Source organism: Oncorhynchus mykiss, chromosome 24 (assembly GCF_013265735.2).
Source record: "Oncorhynchus mykiss isolate Arlee chromosome 24, USDA_OmykA_1.1, whole genome shotgun sequence".
NCBI lineage: Eukaryota > Metazoa > Chordata > Actinopteri > Salmoniformes > Salmonidae > Oncorhynchus > Oncorhynchus mykiss.
In genome coordinates this window covers 26532975-26553464 of record NC_048588.1, presented here as the reverse complement: position 1 = coordinate 26553464, position 20490 = coordinate 26532975, and the positions used below count along the sequence as shown (strand labels likewise).

At 42.6% G+C, this 20490-nt stretch overlaps 1 protein-coding gene across 1 annotated transcript in view; it reads right to left on the bottom strand.

Moving 5' to 3' along the window:
- The window catches only part of LOC118944061 (chloride channel protein 2-like), a 64030-nt gene that overhangs the window by 9017 nt on the left and 34523 nt on the right, over nt 1-20490 (bottom strand). Inside the window, exons 9-19 of the mRNA XM_036961697.1 lie at nt 19071-19155; nt 17637-17738; nt 17258-17342; nt 15608-15763; nt 7872-7941; nt 7633-7743; nt 5811-6024; nt 4500-4633; nt 3692-3888; nt 927-1044; nt 568-638 (exon numbers count right to left, since the gene is read on the bottom strand). Coding sequence (XP_036817592.1) covers nt 568-638; nt 927-1044; nt 3692-3888; nt 4500-4633; nt 5811-6024; nt 7633-7743; nt 7872-7941; nt 15608-15763; nt 17258-17342; nt 17637-17738; nt 19071-19155 — 1343 coding nt within the window. The remainder of the gene's footprint in view (nt 1-567; nt 639-926; nt 1045-3691; nt 3889-4499; nt 4634-5810; nt 6025-7632; nt 7744-7871; nt 7942-15607; nt 15764-17257; nt 17343-17636; nt 17739-19070; nt 19156-20490) is intronic.

The following is a 20490-nucleotide window of genomic DNA, read 5'->3' as shown; positions in this document are numbered from 1 at the left end:
GGTCAGAGTTAAAACTACCTAACAGAAGAGGAGGACTATGTGTCAGAGAGCAGTAAGAGTTCACAGACAGGGAGGAGGGCATTCAACACATTTGTCCTGATGGCACAGATCGGCAAGGCTCAGCTCGGCACAGATCAAAGTCCACAGGCATGGATTAGCCCTGCAGCGGATGGCGAATGGTTGATTGGATGGCTGACCAGTTTCCTGGGGCATGCCCAGCGTTCTTACCACAACGGATATCCTGACGCGCTTGGGTGGCCTCCTTAACTCAGGAGACGCAGAGCTCGATGCAGTGCCCTTTATGTTGATGTTGACATTGTTGTTCTTCCAGCAGCCAAAGACAAGAACAACGTTAACACAACATCTCTGCCACGCTGGGCAAATGTACCCCCAAATAGAGTCATGCCTAATCTAAGTGGAGGTGTGGAGGCTTGAGTTGGAGGCGTAACAGGAAGTGATTGAACAGGAAGTGATTATGTATCGGAGAGTGATTGACCGTGAACTTCTAGAAGAGGGAGAGTTTGTAAAGGAGGTAGGAGTGTGTGTGTTTTCTGACGGGTGTCTCACCTCCAGGCCTTCTATATCAGGTCTGACACGGAAGAGGTTCTTTAAGGTGCTGCCTGAGTGGTCCTGTGGACCTGAGAAAGGGAGAGAGAGAGACTATTGAAGAAGCTCTACGTAATTCAAAACGTACTTAGTTGTTTAATAATTTGCAAAAGTCTAAGCAGTTGAGGGGGGTTCTAAACTGACTTATGGAATTGTTTTAAGATGGTCATACTATTGATCGTTTAGCTATTTGATTTACAATTTTAGGACCCTTTCGGAATAAAAAATAAATTAAATACAATTATTTGAGAGACATGGAAGGAGAGATAGAGACCATTGATGTTGGTAATACAAGTTCCTCTGTGTGTGTTTGCTCTTACTTGTGGGCATGGGTATCTCAGTAGGGCAGTCCACCACAGAGGGTCTCTTCAGGGCCGGCTTCAGTGGCTTCATGGAGGGGGTAGGGGTGGAACTGAGGGAAGTCTCCTCTGTGGAGATCTATACACACACACACACACACACACACACACACACACACACACACACACACACACACACACACACACACACACACACACACACACACACGTTACTATTCATGGGTTGCATGTTTCGTCACAATATTGTTTCGAACATTTGTTTGGGACTGATGCCTGACTGAGCATTCTACTCAATGCATTGTCAATGAGAGCGAATGAATATTTCCTCAGAAGTGCATTCCAGTGGCTTGGAAATACTATGACATTGAAAAGGAGGAAAATAATTAGTAGGAAAACCTTTTGTCATCATTTTGATGTCGCCAGATTAACTGAGAGGTCAACAGATTGTAGCTAGCTAACGTTAGCATTGCTAGCTATTTTATGATGAACTTAGCAAGCTAATGACAACATTGCCATCTGCCTAAAGTAAATTTGAATGATGAACTTAGCAAGCTAATGACAACATTGCCATCTGCCTAAAGTAAATTTGAATGATGAACTTAGCAAGCTAATGACAACATTGCCATCTGCCTAAAGTAAATTTGAATGATGAACTTAGCAAGCTAATGACAACATTGCCATCTGCCTAAAGTAAATTTGAATGATGAACTTAGCAAGCTAATGACAACATTGCCATCTGCCTAAAGTAAATTTGAATGATGAACTTAGCAAGCTAATGACAACATTGCCATCTGCCTAAAGTAAATTTGAATGATGAACTTAGCAAGCTAATGACAACATTGCCATCTGCCTAAAGTAAATTTGAATGATGAACTTAGCAAGCTAATGACAACATTGCCATCTGCCTAAAGTAAATTTGAATGATGAACTTAGCAAGCTAATGACAACATTGCCATCTGCCTAAAGTAAATTTAAACGCATGATAATGCAGATAAAGTTGTTTCCTACTAAATATTTGTTTACTTTAGCAATGTCATCATATTTTTAGGCACTATAGTGTAATTTTGACAAAATAGTAGTTAGCCTCTGTCCAGAATGACTGGGCGGCAGAGGACGGCTGAAGAACGTTCATAACAATGGCATGACGCGACCAATTCACGATGGTGCAACCTATGAATACACTCTGAATATATATAATCAATAGTACAGTTCATGCTGTACCTGTTGCCTAAATAAAGGAAACACTTGAGTAAATGAGGGATGCAAAGTATATTGAAAGGTGCTTCCACACAGGTTTGGTTCCTGAGTTAATTAAGCAGTTAACATCCCATTGTGCTTATGGTCATATTTAAAAATTCCCAATTGCCCATTATTTTGACTACAATGACTAGAAGAGATCTCAGTGACTTTGATAGAATGGTCTCAAAGTAGCATAGGGGGTTTAAAGGGTGTGTTTGTGTGTGTGTGTGTGTGTGCCTGTGCGTCTCAGTCATCAGATCTCAATCAAATTGAACAGTTATGTGAGATTCTGGAGCGGCGCTCTGTCTGTTTCTCGTTCTCTGTCTGTCTGTTTCTCTCTCTTGTTTGTTTCTTTCTCTCTCTATCTCAGTCTGTTTCTCATTCTCTGTCTGTCTCTCTCTCTCTCTCTTGTTTGTTTGTTTCTCTCTCTATCTCTGTCTGTTTCTCGTTCTATGTCTGTCCCTCTCTCTCTTGTTTGTTTCTTTCTCTCTCTATCTCTGTCTGTTTCTTTCTCTCTCTATCTCTGTCTGTTTCTTTCTCTCTCTATCTCTGTCTGTTTCTCGTTCTCTGTCTGCCTGTCTCTCTCTCTTGTTTGTTTCTTTCTCTCTCTATCTCTGTCTGTTTCTAGTTCTCTGTCTGTTTCTTTCTTTCTCTGTCTGTCTCTCTCTCTCTCTGTCTCTGTCTAAATTCATTTCAATTGAAGGGGCTTTATTGGCATGAGAAACATATGTTAACACTGCCAAAGGAAGTGAAGTAGATAGTAAACATTACACTCATAGAAGTTCCAAAAGAATAAAGACATTACAAATGTGATATTATGTACATATAATATACAGTGTTGTAACGATGTGCAAATGGTTAAAGTACAAAAGGGAAAATAAATCAACATAAATATGGGTTGTATTTACAATGGTGTTTGTTCTTCACTGGTTGCCAGTGGAAGTGCAGCTCAGTTTCCACCTCATTTGGTGGGCAGTGTGCACATAGCCTGTTTTCTCTTCAGAGCCAGGTCTGCCTACGGCAGCCTTTCTCAATTGCAAGGCTATGCTCACTGAGTCTGTACATAGTCAAAGCTTTCCTTAAGTTTGGGCCAGTCACAGTGGTCAGGTATTCTGACACTGTGTACTCTCTGTTTAGGGCCAAATAGCATTTTAGTTTGCTCTTTGTTAATTCTTTCCAATGTGTCAAGTAATTCTCTATTTGTTTTCTCCTGATTTGGTCGGGTCTAATTGTGTTGCTCTCCTGTGGGGTCTTTCTGTGTTTGTGAACAGAGCCCCAAGACTCTCTCTCTCCCTCTGTCTGTCTCTCTCTCCTGGCCTCTTGCTGATGGGATGGTAAAGGCTTGTTAAAACTCTTTCTCTCACAGATACAACCTTTATCAACCATGAGATTAGAAGAATTTCATATCGTTTTATTTCCCCTTTCACTATGAAAAGTGCCTAGGTTCTCTTACTCTCCTTCACTGATCCAGACTTCAAGACTGAGGGTAAGCACCACATCGTATACAGATGTATTTGTACTTTTACCTTATTGACCTGGAAGTGGACCTCCTGGTTGACCATGGTGGAGCCGTCCTCACTGCCCGGGTGGGAGACCACCGACAGGCGCTTCTCAGCTGTGGCCCGGTCTCTCAGGTACTTCAGCCTCCGTGGCCGGCCTAGCTGTAGGGACAGGAGGGCCTGGATCTGGGCACGCTCAATAGAACCCAGCAGGATCATCGACTCTGAGGGGGGGACGAGGGGGTAGAGGTGGAGAGGGAGAAAAAGTAAGGAGGGGTGAAGAGAGGACAGAGATGATGGGCAGAGGATAAGAAGAATGATGGAAGAGAGGAGAAGTGGAGAGAGAGGGGCCAGGATATTAGAGTGAGAGAGGAGGGGGAGGACAGAGTGGGAAGATGGGATGGAAGAGAGGAGAAGATGTATTTTAGAACAGTAATTAATGTCCAGACTGCAGTGGACTCGAATCACAACAACATGGTGAGTGATGTAACTGAGAACAGCCAGGAGTGTGTGTGTATGTGTGTGTGTGTGTGTGTGTGTGTACTACAGTACAGTGTGTATGAGGGGGTATGTTTGTTTGTTTTAAATAATAGCCTTTGTGTGTGGAATTTGCTTATTATATCTTGGTTAAATGCCCCAGCTAATTGCTTTGGCATCGCTTCACAATTACAACAGACTTGGCATAAGAATACATTACTTGAATGTGTGTGTGGGGGAGCATTTATTTGACTGAAAATGTTCTGTAGTGTCTATAATGTGTGTGTATGCGTGTCTGCATCTGTAAAGTATTAGTGTGTAATGTGTGTGTGTTTGTGGGCGTGTGCGTGTGTCTCACCACTGGACTCGAGCAGGGCCAGGGTCTTGAGGTGTCCAGTCAGCAGTACATCATGCAGGTCTCTGTAGCAGCAGTTGAGGGTGATGTACATCACATCCCTGATCATGATGTCCTCCACACGAATATTATACTTCCTGAAGGACGATAGGAGAGAGGGATGACGAGAGGAGGAGTGGAAGAGAGGGAGGGGGTATTAGCACCACCCATACAGTCAGTACAGTTTTCCATTGACTCCATGTCACAAAAGAAGAAATGTTCTAGAGATCGACCACATTTGTAACTGTTCAACGGGGGGGGGGGGGGGGGGGGGGTTATTTTGCCAAACTTTCTTTATTGTGAGAAATTATGGAATCTGTGTTTTTCTAATAAATTATGATTTCCAAATCATTTTGAAGGTACGTTTTGTCATCAAGTAACTATAAAACTCCACATTTCATTCTAAAGGCATACTGCTAGCAAAATCTATCGTTCAACTATAAAAAATTATGTTTCTTTGCAGGACATGGATTGTCCTGACTCAAGAATGACTGAATTGCTTCACCTTGCTTTTCTGGTTGTCTGGCAAGTTTCACCATCCAATTATTTCAGATCTAGGCCTACAGGAGTGCAAGTTTCACCATCCAATTATTTCAGATCTAGGCCTACAGGAGTGCAAGTTTCACCATCCAATTATTTCAGATCTAGGCCTACAGGAGTGCAAGTTTCACCGTGGCAATATGTTGGGACATGAGAATTATTAGAATATGGCAAATATTAGTAAATGAATGCATTCTATCCGTGCTGGTGTTCGCGGACTACCTGAGACGTTAAACAGATAGGTGGGAGGGCATACAGGCAGTCACCAATTTATTCAATGAGCAGTTTGTCTAAATGGGTAACGGAAACACTTCAACCACTTCATTATTCAACACCAGGGTTTTGTGAAAAACTTTTAAAAAATTGTACGTGTGACATCTTCACGTCCAGCTGTTTTTTGAACAAAAGATAGTTCAATGGAAATGCACTGTAGCAGGCAATTGTCACATCGATTTTCTGAGCAAACTTTCTAAATGTCGACCAAAAATAATCGGACAAGTTAATGGAAACATAGCTTGTGAGTGATGACTGTTAGAAAATGGAAACAAAAGGTTAACCCTCAGGTAGCGTAGTGGTTAGAGTGATGGGCCAGTAAATGAAAGCTTGCTGTTTCAAATACCAGGGCTGACAATGTGAAAAATCTGTTGATTTATCCTTGAGCAAGGCACTTAACCCTAATTTGCTCCAGGGGTGCTGTTGATAGATAGATGGACAGATAGGTGTAGTCCTACATACTCGTGGTGTCCCCAGCCCAGTTCAGGGAGGTAGGGTAGTTTCTTGATCATGATGAGGGAGTCATATAGCGAGGGCTGGAGGGACTGGGCCACGGCGTTGGCCAGTATCACCGCTATCATCACCGGCAGGATGTGGCTGATCTGACCCGTCAGCTCAAACACAACAACTGCCGTCGACACTGTGTGAGTGACTGCTCCAGACAGGGCCGCCGCACCTGGGAGGAGAGGGGAGAGGAGGAGAAGAGAAGAACAGAGGAGAGGGGAGAGGAGGAGAAGAGAAGAACAGAGGAGAGGAGAGAGGAGGAGAAGAGAAGAACAGAGGAGAGGGGAGAGGAGGAGAAGAGAAGAACAGAGGAGAGGGGAGAGGAGGAGAAGAGAAGAACAGAGGAGAGGAGAGGGGAGAGGAGGAGAGGAGAAGAACAGAGGAGAGGGGAGAGGAGGAGAAGAGAAGAACAGAGGAGAGGGGAGAGGAGGAGAAGAGAAGAACAGAGGAGAGGAGAGGGGAGAGGAGGAGAAGAGAAGAACAGAGGAGAGGAGAGGGGAGAGGAGGAGAAGAGAAGAACAGAGGAGAGGAGAAGAGAAGAACAGAGGAGAGGGGAGAGGAGGAGAAGAGAAGAACAGAGGAGAGGGGAGAGGAGGAGAAGAGAAGAACAGAGGAGAGGAGAGGGGAGAGGAGGAGAAGAGAAGAACAGAGGAGAGGAGGGAATGGGTACAGGTTACTGTACCCGTTAGTGTCCATACAGGTTACTGTCCATTGACATGACTAAAGTAGTAAAAGCAATATCAGTGTAATCACACTTCTCTTCAACTCAACTCTATACCGAGCCTTCATCAATAATACTGGAGCAACAAAGTGAGAAGGGAGGGATGAGAGGGGAGGGAAGGAGATGGTAGGTAGAGACAGGGGTTGGATTGAGATTACATTGTACCTCACACATTTTTTAAAATTTAAGAATCGTTATTGAAGCGAAAAAGAGATGAGTGGATAAAATGAGAAAAAATAAGGAGTTGAGAGAGTGGGTGGGGGGGTGCAGAGATAGAGGGGAGGGAGGTAAGGTTGATTATTCCTAACTTTATTAGGAGGGAGGAGAGAGGGCGTGAGAGAGCAAGAGAGCAAGAGAGTGAGAAAAAGGGAGAGAGAGCAACTGAGAGAAAGAGAGAGAGAGAGGGCAAATCTAGCCATGCTGAGATGAAAGAAGGCTCATCAGAGAGAGACAGAAAGCTGAGGTGAGTGAACATCAGCACCCATTAGACACAAACACAGATGACATCAACCCCAACACTGAACAACAGCATAATCAGCACAACAGTCAACAACAACGCTAACAGAATCACTCATAGCAACAACGTTAAAGGAAAACTCCACCAAAAACGATCTTTTTGTATTTGTTTCATTAGTCAATTGTTGATATAGTCCCAAATGTTTTGCTTGTCAGCAATCAAGCTTTCAAGATTTGAAACTTTCAAAATACAGAAATCATCCACGTATGATGCAATTTGATTTCTGTACTTTGAAAGTTACGTATCTTGAAAGCTTGATTGCTGGCAAGCAAAACATTTGGAACTATGTCAACAATTGACTAATGAAACAAATACAAAAAGATTGTTTTTGGTGGAGTTTTCCTTTAAGATGCATCTTACCAAAGGGGACATCATATTGTTTTTGTCTGTGACTTAAAGGGCTTTCTTGCTTTATCTGTCTTTGCACTACCTAATTGTTACAATAATGGTGCCTAGTTGTGTCTAGTCATAAATAGGTATTGATAATCTTGTCTATTTGTACCAAACTTAGTCTTTGTGTGTATATTTCTACAGTAACTCACCTACGGCTGCGTACACTCCTGGCTCTATGGGGTAGATGGTGCCATCAGAGTGGACGCCATCAGGGAACCAGGCGGCCATGCTTTCCCCGACCAGGCGGCCAAACGCTGCCCCTAGAACACACACACACATTGTTAATGAGAAAGTAACATATTGGTACACAGACACTCACAAGACTGAATAGCATATCCACAGGGTTACCATTATTGTTGAAACACACACATTCGCACACAATTCTTACCAATGACGAAGACGGGCATGAAGGCTCCACAGGGCACAGGCATGGTCATGGCCAGAGCAGACATCCAGAACTGAGACAGACAGACACAGAGTCACACAGGGAACAGTGTGGCATTTCAATTAAGGAACAGGACAATATTTAATTTAAAGATGCTACCAGAAGTTTTGGTTACTTTTTTGACAGTTTTTCTGAAAGTAGCGCACATGCGTCAAAAGTGGTCCCCGAAAATCACGTACGGTGTCACATACAGTTGAAGTCGGAAGTTTACATACACTTATGTTGGAGTCATTAAAACTTGTTTTTCAACCACTCCAAACCACTCCAAATTTCTAGTTAACAAACTATAGTTTTGTCAAGTCGGTTAGGACAACTACTTTGTGCATGACACAAGTAATTTTTCCAAGAATTGTTTACAGACAGATTATTTCACTTATAATTCACTGTATCACAATTCCAGTGGGTCAGAAGTTTACATACACTAAGTTGACAGTGCCTTTATACAGCTTGGAAAATTCCAGAAAATTATGTCATGGATGATAGGCTAATTGACACAATTTGAGTCAATTGGAGGTGTACCTGTGGATGTATTTCAAGGCCTACCTTCAAACTCAGTGCCTCGTTGCTTGACATCATGGCAAAATCAAAAGAAAATCAGCCAAGACCTCAGAATTTTTTTTGTAGACCTCCACAAGCCTGGTTCATCCTTGGAAGCAATTTCCAAACGTTCATCTGTACAAATAATAGTACGCAAGTATAAACACCGTGGGACCACACAGCCGTCATACCGCTCAGGAAGGAGACTCGTTCTCTCACCTAGAGATGAACATACTTTCTTGAGAAAAGTGCAAATCAATCCCAGAACAACAGCAAAGGACCCTGTGAAGGTGCTGGAGGAAATCGGTACAGAAGTACCTATATCCAAAGTAAAACGAGTCCTATATCGACATAACCTGAAAGACCACTCAGCAAGGAAGAAGCCACTGCTACAAAACCGCATAAAAAAGCCAGACTACGGTTTACAACTGCACATGGGGACAAAGATCGTACTTTTTGGAGAAATGTCCTCTGGTCTGATGAAACAAAAATATAACTGTTTGGCCATAATGACCATCGTTATGTTTGGAGGAAAAAGGGTGAGGCTTGCAAGCCGAAGAACACCATCCCAACCGTCAAGCAAGGGGGTGGCAGCATCATGTCTTGGGGGTGTTTTGCTGCAGGAGGGACTGGTGCACTTAAAAAAATAGATGGCATCATGAGTTAGGAAAATTATGTGGATATATTGAAGCAACATCTCAAGACATCAGTCAGGAAGTTAAAGCTTGGTTGCAAATGGGTCATCCAAATGGACAATGACCCAAGCATAACTCCAAAGTTGTGGCAAAATGGCTAACAACAACAAAGTCAAGGGAGTGGCCATCACAAAGCCCTGACCTCAATCCTATAGAAAAATTGTGGGCAGAACTGAAAAAGCGTGTGCGAGCAAGGTGGCCTACAAACCTGACTCAGTTAGACCAGCTCTGTCATGAGGAATGGACCAAAATTCACCCAACTTATTGTGGGAAGCTTGTGGAAGGCTACCCGAAACATTTGACCCAAGTTTAAAGGCAATGCTACCAACCCACCCTTCAACCTAATTGGGTAACACTTGGTAGGCCTGGGCCAGCCTTCTTCTTCTTTCACTGTGAAACCTCATTAGACCTGATCACATGATTGTGCTTTCTCCGGAAAAAAATGTCATGCACGTAGCTCTCTTTCTCTCACTCAAGCCGGCCATAGATTGGAACTGACCTACCTGGTTAAATAAAGCTGAAATAAAATAAATGAAAAGAGGTAGCTTTATCCAGCCACAACTCTGCTAATAATGTAGCTAGAATGCTATTAATAATGTAGCTAGAATGCTATTAATAAATAATACTATTAATGATGTCAGGCCCGAAAGAGAACTATATTTAGATATTGAATTATAGGGTCGTTCATGAAAGAGAAAGGCAGAAAAATGATTGATATCGGATGTTTTTCCGAGATGGCCTCAAGGATGAAAAACCTTGTTGCCTCATCCAGTCCATAAAACTAATCTTCGGTCGAAAGGTAAGAGACTAAGCTTTAGCGAGGCTAGTCAACAGTTTGTGTCATAGCATTTTACCTTTGTTTTACTAGGCAAGTCAGTTAAGAACAAATTCTTATTTTCAATGACGGCCTAGGAACAGTGGGTTAACTGCCTGTTCAGGGGCAGAACGACAGATTCGTACCTTGTCAGCTTGGGGATTCGAACTTGCAACCTTTCGGTTACTAGTCCAACGCTCTAACCACTAGGCTACCCTACCCATGCTTTCAAAGCTAACGTAGATAGCTAGCATTCATGGTAAATGCATCACACTGTCCATCTAGCCAACTGAAAACCGTTTTATAATGGGAAATCGCTCTATATGTATGTTGTGTATTTTTGTAGCTGCATAGAATCTCTTATTGACTGGCTAAAATTGTGGACATTGATATTTGTAACTACCAGTGTCTAGCTAGCTGGCTAGGCTATGTTTACAACTGGTGGTCTTTAACTATAGGAAACAGTAGTAAAGGGTGTCAAGGACCTGAATTTAACAGTGTGGAAGATGCTACATTGCATTCTGTCAAACCTGCTTGCCATTGCCACAACCTGGACTGGTGCAGGGAATAAGGCCTGTTTCAAAGGCGTGTTTCTAAAGACTATGCTTCACAGTAAGTTCTGTTATTATTAAATGTGTTACTTTTCAGTACATTTTTTAAACTCGTTGCGTAAGACCTTGTGCAATTGAAATGTAACTAAATGTTAATTCTTTGTGTATAGGAGCCATTAGAAAGAACCCTGCAACCCGGGATGCTTGGAACGAGAGGTCCAGATTCAGGTAGCCCTTTACCTGAAAGGGGCCTCCAATGGAAGGCGGGAGAAGGCGGTGCACAGGGGAGAGGGATCCGCTGCAGTGACGATTCAACATTAAGTCTCGGACCACCTATCTCAAAACCAGCCCACTTTAGTCTTACGGACCAATGTAATAGGTATGTCACCTAACTCCACTATGTAGATATACTTTAATTATAATTCTATGCTGCTACTGCACTGCAGTTATTCCACTCTATGCACAAACAATGTCCATACTATATTCCTATAGGTCTTTTTTTCTTCTTCTTTTTTGTGTACTTTTACAATGTCACTTATTTTATTCCTTTACTCTGTCACTTTGAATACTATGTCACTTTTGTTGCGATTGCACTGTGATATTTCACTGGATGTATTTGTTGTCACCTGTTGATCCAGGGAACATGGACTACTGGCACTCTTCATCTGATCATTTATGCACACATAATCATTTACAGTAGTTGTACTTCCTTATTGGAAATCACAAAACATTTTTTAAATGGACATGGCATCCATTGTCTTAAATAATACAAATCTATAACTATTTTTTTTAAATACTGGGACAATGTATGCACGCCGCTGGGGATACAGCATGTCACTGAATTGCCATTTAAATCCTTAGTCATATCTTGTGCATATATTTGCATAGGACGTGTCATTGTTATGTTATATTTGTAATGGTGAAGGGATACAACAAAAGAGAAACAAGTAGTGATGCATTTTCCAGCACAGATTCTGTGTTATTACATAGCAACTACCATCTCTGTTTCCAGGTAACACTGTGGGCTAGTTGGGATGTTTAAAGGTCTTTAACAGTATAATTAAAGATAAACAGGTAATGTTGCATTTTCCAGCACTGATTCAGCATAAGAGACCAAGATGGCGCCGACAGAGAGGCCCACCTCGCTTCTAGTCCTTAGGTAACTTTGCAGTATTTTGCTTTTTTGCTTATTTCTTACATTGTTAGCCCAGAAAATTGTATGTGTTATTACATACAGCCGGGAAGTATTATTGGATATCAGAGCAGTGGTAACTCACCAGCATTACGACCAGGTATACGACTTTCCCGAAGCGGATCCTTTGTTCGCACCAGCCAGGGCATTTGAACTGATTCAAGAGGCCGACCAAAAACAATGCCCGCGGAGGAGAGGAATTCAGAGCGGTCTTCTAGTGAGACTTAGGAGGTGCGCACACCGCCCACTTCTTTCAAGTATATTACTCTAATGTTCAGTCCCTAGATAACAAAGTTGACGAGATCAGGGCAAGGGTTGCTTCCCATAGAGACATCAGGATTGTAACATACACTGTTTCACGGAAACATGACTCTCAGTGCATCGTGCTGAAAGGAATTAACATCTCTCCGGGAAGAAGCACGGGGGTGTATATTTCATGATTAACGACTCATGTTGTAATTGTAATAACATACAGGAACTCAATTCCTTTTGTTTACCTGACCTAGAATACCTCACAATCAAATGCCGACCTTATTATCTCCCTAGAGAATTCTCTTTGGTTATTGTCACAGCCAAGTACATCCCCCCTCAAGCCGATACTACCTAAATTATATTGGCATATCGACTGTAGCACTCGCGCTGAAAAAACACTGGACCATTGTTGCTCTAACTTCCGTCATTCATACAATGCCCTCCCCCACCCTCCTTTCAGCAAATCAGACCACGACTACATTTTCCTGCTCCAGCAGGTATATCTCACTGGTCACCCCCAAAGCCAATTCTTCCTTTGGCCACCTTTCCTTCCAGTTCTCTGCTGCCAATGACTGGAACGAACTGCAAAAATCACTGAAGCTGGAGACTCATATCTCCCTCACTAGCTTTAAGCACCAGATGTCAGAGCAGCTCGCAGAACACTGCACCTGTACATTGCCAATCTGTAAATAGCACATCCAATTAATTTATTTATCTTGCTCCTTTGCACCCCAGTATCTCTACTTACACATCCATCTTCTGCACATTCTACCATTCCAGTGTTTAATTGGTATATTGTAATTACTTCGCCACCATGGCCTATTTATTGCTTTACCTCCCTTATCCTACCTCATTTGCCCAAGCTGTATATAGACTTTTTCTACTGTATTATTGACTGTATGTTTGTTTATTCCAAGTGTAACTCTGTGTTGTTGTATGTGTCAAACTGCTTTGCTTTATCTTGGTCAGGTTGCAGTTGCAAATTAGTACTTGTTCTCAATTAGCCTACTTGGTTAAATAAAGGTGAAATATATATATATTTTTAATTCTCCTCCCTTCCTATAAGCAGAAACTTTGTGATAAGGACTATTCAACGCTGGTCTGACCAAGCGGAATCCACGCTTCAAGATTGTTTTGATCACGCGGACTGGGATATGTTCCGGGTAGCTTCTGAGAATAATGTGGACGTGTACACTGAGACGGTTACTGAGTTTATCAAGAAGTATAGAGAATATCTTGTACCCACTGTGACTATAAAAAGCTACCCTAACCAGAAACCGTGGATAGATGGCAGCATTCGCGCAAAACTGAAAGCACGAACCACCACATTTAACCATGGCAAGGTGACGGGGAATATGGCCGAATACTAACAAAGTAGTCATTCCCTCCGCAAGGTAATAAAACAGGCAAAATGTCAGTATTGAGACAAAGTGGAGTTGCAATTCAATGGCTCAGACAAGAGAAGTATGTGGCAGGGTCTACAGACAATCACGGACTACAAAAGGAAAACCAGCCACGTCACGGACACCGACGTCTTGCTTCCAGACAAGCTAAACACGTTCTTTGTCTGCTTTGAGGACAACACAGTGCCACCGACGAGGCCAGCTACCAAGGACTGTTTGCGCTCCTTCTCTGTGGCCGACGTGAGTAAGACATTTAAATGTGTTAACTCTCGCAGGGCTGTCGGCCTAGACGGCATTCCTAACCACGTCCTCAGAGCATGCACAGACCAGCTTGCTGGTGCGTTTACGGAAATATTCAATTTCTCACACCCACATGCTTCAAAAGGGTCAGCATTGTTCCTGTACCCAAGAAGGCAAAGATAATTTAACTATTATCCCGTAGGCACTCACTCCGGTCATCATGAAGTGCTTTGAGAGACTAGTCAAGGATCATATCACCTTCACCTTACCTGTCACCCTAGACCCACTTCAATTTGCTTACCACCCCAATAGGTCCACAGACGATGCAATCACCATCACACTGCACACTGCCCTATCCCATCTGGACAAGAGGAATACCTATGTAAGAATACTGTTCATTGACTATAGCTCAGCATTCAACACCATAGTACTCTCCAAGCTCATCATTAAGCTCTAGGCCCTGGGTCTGAACCCAGCCCTGTGCAATTGGATCCTGGACTTCCTAGGTAGCAAACAACATCTCCACTTCGCTGATCCTTCAGAGCAAGCCTTATTCTTCACGAAACAGCGGGGGAGCACCCCCCTATCCACGTCGACGGGACAGCAGTGGAGAAGGTGGAAAGTTTTAGGTTCCTCAGCGTACATATCACTGACAAACTGAAATGGACCACCCACACAAGTAGTGTGGTTAAGAAGGCGCAATAGCGCCTCTTCAACCTCAGGAGGCTGAAGAAATTAAGCCTGTCACCTAAAACTTTTACAGAAGCACAATTGAGAGCATCCTGCATGCTGTATCACCACCTGGTACGGAAACTGCACCGCCCACAACCGCAGGGCTCTCCAGAGGGTGGTGCGGTCTGCACAATGCATCACAGGGGGCAAACTACCTGCCCACCAGGACACCAGATGTCACAGGAAGGCCAAAAAGATCCTCAAGGACAACAACTACCCGAGCCACTGCCTGTTCACTCCGCTATCATCCAGAAGGTGAGGTAAGTACAGGTGCATCAAAGCTGGGACCGAGAGACTGAAAAACAGCTTCTATCTCAAGGCCATCACTGTTAAATAGCCATCACTAGCATGACTTGAAATCATTGGCCACTTTAATAAATGGAACACTAGTCACTTTAATAATGCCACTATAATAAAATGGATATATTTTTCATAACTCAACTCATATGTATATACTGTATTCTATACTATCTACTGTATCTTAGCCTACGCTGCTCTGAAATTGCTCATCCATATATTTATATATTCTTATTCCATTCCTTTACTTAGATTTGTGTGTATTAGGTATTTGTTGCGAAATTGTTCGATATTACTTGCTAAATATTGCTGCACTGTCGGAACTAGAAGCACAAGCGTTTCGCTACACTCGCAATAACACTGGATAAACACGTGTATGTGACCAATAAAATTTGATTTGATTGCATAGAAATTACTGTCTAGTTAGCAGTAATTAAGGCCAGCTGCCAATGTGATCTAATGGATCTATGTCAGTAACTCTACACCCTACGCTGCTTTCACACACACACACACACACACACACACACACACACACACACACACACACACACACACACACACACACAGGGGATTACTAAAATAGTACCTCTATTGAGGACAATGGGCACAAACACAAAGTCAGTGACAACGTCGAAATATATGCCAGAAATACTGCTACATATACAGTAGGGGGCTGGACACACACACACACACACACACACACACACACACACACACACACACACACACACACACAATTGGCTGTGTCAACCTTGGAAGTGACATTGGAAGAACAGAGGGGTTGGGATGGGACAGCACCATCAGAGGAGTGAAGGTAAAGGTGTCTGATTTTAGGACAGAGGAGAGAGGGATGGGACAAGAGGACAGGACAGGACTTTTAAGCAGTTTTGGATGGTCAAATTGTTTCTTTAACTCCTTTCCTTTAAGATCACTAACAGGAGAAAGGTTAGGCTCCTGTGTGCCTACCTTCATGACGACAAAGAGGGTGAGGGTGACGAAGACGTTGACCTGGGGGTGTTTCCAGGCCTGGGAGTGGCTGTTGCTGTCAAACTCCTCGGGTATGCCCTGCTTAGACCACGTCTGGTTATCTAGCAACGTCTCCAGGGACTCCATCTGGGTCAGCTGCATGGGGGAAACAGGAAGTGACATCATATCAGACAGATGGAGGCCTAAAGTCAGCAGGCATTTATGTAATTTTTTATATATCCCATATTGGTCCCAAGCTCCTACCCAAAGCATTGAAGCAGATATGAAAGATATGATTGGATAGGTATAAGCAACACAGCAAGAATGATTCCTTTCGGAGGGCAAGGAGAAGCTTTACATTAGTGCTATCCCAATCTACATGAAGTGCCATGGAGTAGGTGCTAGGGGATAGGGTTGCAAAGGGTCATAAACTTTCTGGTAAATGTCTGGAATTTTTCCATGGGAATTTGGGTTATTTTGCTTAAATTCATCAAACACATTAGCTTGTGACAGTGAATTTATTGTGGGATACACAAGGCAATTCTAGGTCTTGTGTCATATTTTGGTTAAACTTTCCCCAATTCAATGGAATTGCAACCCTCTGCATGCACAGTGCATTCTTCCATCACATGTACAGCTGATTCTCAAGATCTTGCACACTAATGAGATGATATTGAGCCCACACTACTATACTATCTGAGCCAAGAACTACATGCTTTCTGGTTTTGATTACAATACTGGGTGGGGTGAGTATATTTTATAAGACATACATGATTTTTTGTTAACTATTAAATAGTAGCCTCCAGCAAAGTGTTTAAATCATTTCTAACATTTAACAATTTCTGCTAGTTAGTTTTTGCTACCATGTGGGTTTTAGCTTGCTTGAGCCTGCTAAATGAGGAGTGTTAATTCACCTATTTCCATACATGTTTCATTTAAAAAATATATATCTTACAAAGGAGTTGTTTAATCTAACTGCTTAACTATTTATCTGTACATGGAATTGTAATTTAAAAACATTTCATTTCTTCTAATCTTTATGATTTTTTATTGTTTAAGCAAAAAGAAAAATTGCAGTTTAAACGTTAAGAATCTAAATCTATTTGTCACATCCCTAGAATCAACAGCAGAACTACACCAAGAGTTTCACTCCCCCTCACATTACAGAGAGAGAGGGAAGGGGGGGTGGGGGCAGGAAGACATAGGAAGAAAAAAATTAGATGTAGGGAGAGACTGTGCCTCTATGTAAATGTGTGATTGTGTGTGTGTGTGTGTTAGGCCGGAGGATCCGCTGCATTTTCTGCTGTTAATTGTTTTAATTTCACAGATGAGAGGAATTTAATCAGAGAGGCATATGCATTAGTCACCCCTAAACCATCTCTACAAGCGCACACACGTGTAGACAGACACAAACACACCTCCATCCTCTCTCGCTCTCTCTCTCCTCATATAATTGAAGCCAAATGACACTGCTCTCATCAAACACTTGCAATGAAGCCGCATACACACACACACACGCACGCACACACGCACACACACACACACAACAGTACTTATCTGTGTTTCTAACTATCAACTCTCCTCTGATTTCACCTGTGTTATCCACAAAAACCCACTGGCCATGGTTTGGAAGGGTGGAACTAAACTAACCTTGGCTGCCATGAACTGTCCGAAGCCAGGGGGAAACGTTATCGTAGACACAAGCAGAGTGACCAGGGCTGGGTACAGTAGACGCCTGAGAGGAGAGAAGAGGAGAGAGGGAGGGAGGGAGGGAGGGAGGGAGGGAGGGAGGGAGAGAGAGAGAGAAAAAAGGGAGGGTGAGGGGGAGAGGAGAGAGAAGGAGGCAGGGTGAGAGGGAGGAGAGAGAGAAAGAGAGAGAAGAGCAAATAGCGAGGGTGAGAGGTAGAGTAGAGAGAGGGAGGTTGAGAGGGAGGGGAGAGAGAGAGGAGAGAGGAGAGAGACACACACCGGGATACAGGTACTCTCTCTAAGACCCAGTAGGGGCCACTGTCTGATGTTGATGACTTACTTCTTCATGAGAAACTTTTTGATGGTCTTCTGGTTCCTGATTAACTGGACTATCTGTCTGTTCAGGCAGACAAACAACGCCCCGCCAAGACCACTGGCAATACTGTGGCGAGAGAAGAGGGGGAAGGGAGGGAGGAGGGTGAGATTAAAAGGAGAAAAAGACAGGTGTAGAAAGAGAGAGAGAGACCTGTTTATATAAGCTTGTGTTTTAAGTAAGTATCCAAGTATGTGTCCACTTTGTGGAAGTTACAGTAGGACAGAGAAGCAGAGTTTCTCCAGCCACCAGAACCAAGTGGTAGCAGAGCCTAGAGCTGGGACGATGAACTAAAAATTACTGACACCTGCATGTTCAGTGACTTTGCTACACAACGTTCCTGTAGATTGTTCTAAAATCATTATTTGGTCAATAGTAATAGCCTATACGTTGTGTTGATCTGCCTATCCCGTTTCGCTGTCGGCTGCTGTGGGAGGCTCTCACTCCCTCACCCCATTATGTGAGGAGAGAGAGATGTACAAGTATACAGTGCATTCGGAAAGTATTAAGACCCCTTGACTTTTTCCACATTTTAAAATTGATCAAATAAAAAATGATCCTCATCAATATACCTTTTAGCCCATAATGATAAGGCAAAAACAGGTTTTTAGACATTTTTGCAAATGTATAAAAATAAAAACATACTTTATTTTCAGAAGTATTCAGACCCTTTGCTAGGAGACTTGAAATTGAGCTCAGGTGCATCCTGTTTCCATTCATCATCCTTGAGATGTTTCTACAATTTGATTGGACATGATTTGGAAAGGGGTCTGAATACTTTCCGAATTCCCTGTATGACCATTGATCAGTGTAGGCCGTAGCATGGTTGATGCGCTCGCAGAGCAGAGCACGCCATTTTCAGGGAATAGAAATGGCCTACATCAAACTGGAAAGTTGTTTTAGGACATTAACCCATATTTACTGATAGATGAATCAATTAACCTACATGGTCATATAGCCAAAAAGAAATCAGGTTACACATCAAAATATCAATCATGCATTCCCTGGATATGTTAGATGAAAGAGCTGACTTTTTTAACCATAGGCTACCATCTCAGTTGTCCTACTTGACACTGGAAAAAACAGCCCTGCCCCAAAAACGTTAACTTTGTTGTTTGTCGTTGTATTTACTGTTAAAGCAAATAGTTACATTTATCACAATATGGATTTTGTTCATATCACCCAGCTCAAAGTTCCCCCTCAGTTACAGCCAATTACTGTATATGAATGCTCATAAATTCAGAGGCAACGAAGAGCTCACTGGCTAACAGAGGCAACAAAGAGCTCACTGGCTAACAGAGGCAACAAAGAGCACACTGGCTAACAGAGGCAACAAAGAGCTCACTGGCTAACAGAGGCAACAAAGAGCAGACTGGCTAATTGAGGACAACTTAGACTCACCCAAGGACAGCGAAGGCTGGGAGCTCCTGGAGGTCAAAGGGGAAGTCCTGACGGAAATTGGTTGGCAACAGAGCTGTGATGGTCACTGTGTAGGAGAGAGGGATAGAGAGAGAGAAATAGAGTGATTAATTGTTATCAAAATGTTTTTAAAGGGCTATATCAGTGTTCCCCAAACTCAGTCCTGGGGCCCCCCTGGGTGCACGTTTTGGTTTTTGCCCCAGCACTACACAGCTGATTGAAATAATCAACTAATCATCAAGCTAAGATTATTTGAATCAGCTGTGGAGTGCTAGGTCAAAAAACTAAATGTGCACCCCTTGGGGTCCCGAGGTCTGAGTTTGGGAAACACTGGGCTATATACAGTATAGACCTTACCTCAATGTTTTATTAAGGCAATATACAGTATACACAGCTAACCAAAATTGGTTCTATGAAAGTTACCAGAACATTTGTTATGTTGTGGCAAATGTTCTCATAACACAGACTGTCCAGTTGTGCTGATGATTATACAGTGTTCGTATAAAACATTAGCCTGACAATGCAAGGATGTTACCAGAACACATATAGTCTGTTCTTTAAAGGTTTCCAGAATGTTTCATTAGGTTGTGGTAACAGTCTGGTAGGAACATTGTGGGGACATCACAAAAGATATGTGACCCGTTTCAGGAAACTAGTCACTACTTCACACGAGAGCCATTTTAACGTAATCTTTTTTTTTATATCAAAATGTGTTTTAGCCACAGAGCCTTGTTGGTTTAGCCACAGAAAAAGCAAGCAACATTCCCGCTAGCCATGATTGCTGAGATAATGAGTGGGCTGGACATGCCGAGAGATGAGTTCGGATTGGTCTGCCATATAGCACACATTTTGTCTATTTGAGCTGGTCAGTATGTGTAGGTAATCTTGTCTAACACAGCTTTTAAAAAAATATATATTGCTTAGTAGAGCTGCATAAGTGTTGCTCTCCACTTTCTGGAGGACCGAGTTTTGAAATCAGTGGAATTAGCGTATGATAGCTAAGGAGATGGAGAAAAAACCTGTCTCCGGATTACATCTTCAAACTGTAGGCAACAATGGCACCTGTGACAGGAAGAAGCATCCAACCATGATGCATACGGGTAAGATATTCTAGCTAGCTACATTTTCAGATATTACATGTTCTAATTTTGACAAAGTAATTTTAATTTCAAGTTAAAGTGTACTGTTAGCTAGCTAGCTAACGTTAAGCGTATGATCTTATTATTCGTATCTCAGAGGCATTCGCTTGGCTAGTTATAGCCTAATGTTAGCTAGCTAACATTGATCCTGGTTGGTTAGCTACCTGCAGATTCATGCAGGGTAGTAACATCATGAGTTGGGATTATGGTTCATTGTTTGGCTAGCTAGCTAGCTAACGTAAACTCGTACACCACCTTGGTCT